Source organism: Limulus polyphemus, unplaced genomic scaffold, assembly GCF_000517525.1.
Source record: "Limulus polyphemus unplaced genomic scaffold, Limulus_polyphemus-2.1.2 Scaffold328, whole genome shotgun sequence".
Classification (NCBI taxonomy): Eukaryota; Metazoa; Arthropoda; class Merostomata; order Xiphosura; family Limulidae; genus Limulus; species Limulus polyphemus.
The window spans coordinates 239,143-241,888 of NW_013665938.1; the positions used below are offsets into that span (position 1 = coordinate 239,143).

The 2,746-nt window shown below is 31.4% G+C and overlaps 1 protein-coding gene across 1 annotated transcript in view; it reads left to right on the plus strand.

Annotated features, from left to right (window-relative positions):
- Positions 1-2,746, plus strand: part of LOC106457417 (carbonic anhydrase-related protein 10-like) — a 167,123-nt gene that overhangs the window by 131,814 nt on the left and 32,563 nt on the right. Inside the window, exon 6 of the mRNA XM_022383336.1 lies at positions 714-780. Within this exon, the coding sequence (XP_022239044.1) occupies positions 714-780 (67 nt within the window). The remainder of the gene's footprint in view (positions 1-713; positions 781-2,746) is intronic.

The following is a 2,746-nucleotide window of genomic DNA, read 5'->3' on the forward strand; positions in this document are numbered from 1 at the left end:
CATAATTGAGAATATTTATAATTTTCGTTGTTATGAGGTGTTGAAATTTCGTCCTCATACAAATGATGAAAGTGTTGCTATTATTCTTCATATTATTAAATATACATATATATATATATCTGTGTGTGTGTTTGTATTCCTTATATGGAGTTTTGAAGAATATTTTTGCGTAACAAATTTACGTAAATTATCTGAGGATATTACTGACATCATAATTACAATATGTTTTCGAAGTCTTATGATTTCAGTTTCCTAATCAATGTTTTTGCAATAGAAGAGTAACTGGGCAACATTAATTGTTAGACATTTGTTAAGCAAATTTTAAGTTAAATATAATACGCGAAAAGTGTAAGATGAATGTTCTAAACAACAATACTTAGTTTCTGTTATACCTAATGTAGGAGCTTTTTAAGGATTCTTTGTAAACAAAAAAGGAAAGTGTATTGATGTATGATCACAACAGACAAGGTGGCATTAAGAAAATATCTTAATTAAAAGAAACTTTAAGATGTAACTGTATTTAACACTCAGTGAAAGAAAAGGGCATATTTTCAAGAATAGTATTAAAAGGCTAAAACCTAATAAAAGGGTTTATTTTGAAATTCATGGCGATCTGTTTTTAAACATCTATACATGAAATGTATAGATATAATACCCTGAATTAGTATTGTTCTGCTCAACTTTTTCTGATTAATTTTATTAACATTTTAAAGGTGGGCGAAGAAACGAATTTCCAGCTTAGACTACTAATAAGTCAACTTAACGAGGTTCTCTACAAAGGTAAGCATTTTTCTACTTACCCGCTGAAAGAACAATTCGAATCAATGGTTTTGTAGCTTTTCTCAATTTTGAATTGAACCACTTTTTTTTTCTTAATTTTGGACTAATCATTGAAATGGTGCTTTCAGTGCTAATCTTAAAAAGAATTGTGGGTTTAACATGATTTACGACGAACAAAGATAAAATGATTTTGCCTAAACGTTTCAGTGCACCGGGACGTGTAATTATTTTACATCAATTTCTCAGTTATTTCTATATGGGGTATAATTTTTGATGAAATATCAAAAACCCTTGGTTTTCTTTATAAGTAATGAATCTGAAAGCTGATTTTTAAGTCCTGTAAATGGCGACAGCTAAAAAACGATATTTATCCCATAGATTTAGTTTTAAAACATAAACGTTATGCATTTAGGCTTACTGTGAAATTTTGTAAATAATTGTACTTTTTTTCGTTGTGTGTGTGTGTGTCAGTTTATACACAGGCCTATTGTTGGAGATATAGGGGGCCCTGTAAGAAATCGTAAATATGAGGCACTTTTAAGAATTACCTGGCAATACTGGCTTCTCACATATTTTATTCTGTGAAAAATCTAACTCGACAATCAAGTCGAAAAAAATTTCAAAAAAAAAATAATCAGAATACTAATGTTGTTATGCTATTTAACCTCGTTAATTAAAACCAAGGTAAATATTCTCAAGACCAATGTTTACTGGGAGGAGTTATCCACAAAATTGCCTTCTGACTCGCAGATTATATTCTGATGATTAACTTTCAGAACAAATAATATTTCGAACTCTTTTTTTTTTTTGTCTCGTGGAGAGTGGAAGAGGAGGTTAGAGAGAAGGTACGTTCTAGAGACATTATTTTCTTCAATAGTTTTGAACTTTCTATATATATCTTAATAGGATGGGATTGAAACTATAATTTAATTATTCAAATCGCTCAAAGACGCTAAAGTATTTCGCCTAACTTCTAAATTGAATTATTTGGGATAAGTTTTTGGTATACATCTCCCTTTGTGGCATGCGAGTGTATACAAAATATAATGACATTTATAACTTATTTAGCTAGCATGATAATAAAATTCGGCGATTTATATAAGTTAATGTGCACAACTCCCACCAGTAGGTAACATATACAATTGGAAAGTAAGAGCGTGTAGGATTTATTAAATTTGCTCCCAACGAAAAAAAAAAAATTGTCTTTGTTTAACTTTTTTACAGGATATGCATTTCAGGAGTTTAAAATACTAGAGTACCAGGAGTCCTAACATATTGAACATAATATAATATTGCACAGATAGTCCATTGAGTAGCTTTGTGCTTAACAACCAACAAACATAAGCTACTAATAAAACTAACCGCAGTAATGAAATTTGAGCTTCTTCTTAAGTAATCTGATTAGATAGTAGAAAAAGTACACCGTTAATATATATACAGTGTAGCCCTGTTATAACGCGATCCTTAGGGGTCCATAAAATGTCTATGCGAAACAAGCGGGGTAGCGCTAAATCGGGGTTCAAGAAAATCACTGTTCAAACTGACCCATTGTTGACCTAACATCCTAAAACACCTCTATTTTCGCCCTATTTGACTAGTTTTTTACACATTTCCTTTCTGGCAAGTAAATTACCTCTGAATTAAAGAATTTTGCGAATGAATCGTTGTTGTTACAGTAGAAATTAAAACACAAATTATTTTTATTAGGCTTTTTAATAAACAAAACAACAAATAAAAACATTCAAGAATATTAACAATCACCATTTGCAGTTTATTTCGTTAAAAACTGATCGAGTGTTCCTTGCTTGAAGGTAGCATATCTCTGGCTGTGAGCGAAATCTAGAATGCTTCTGAGTTGGAGGATTTTTATGTGGTCCACCTCCCGAGTCTCCAACCAACGGAGGCTAGCCTCGAGGTGTTAATGGCTTCAGACACTTTTGGTGGTGGTGATGGAGGCTCTTCATTA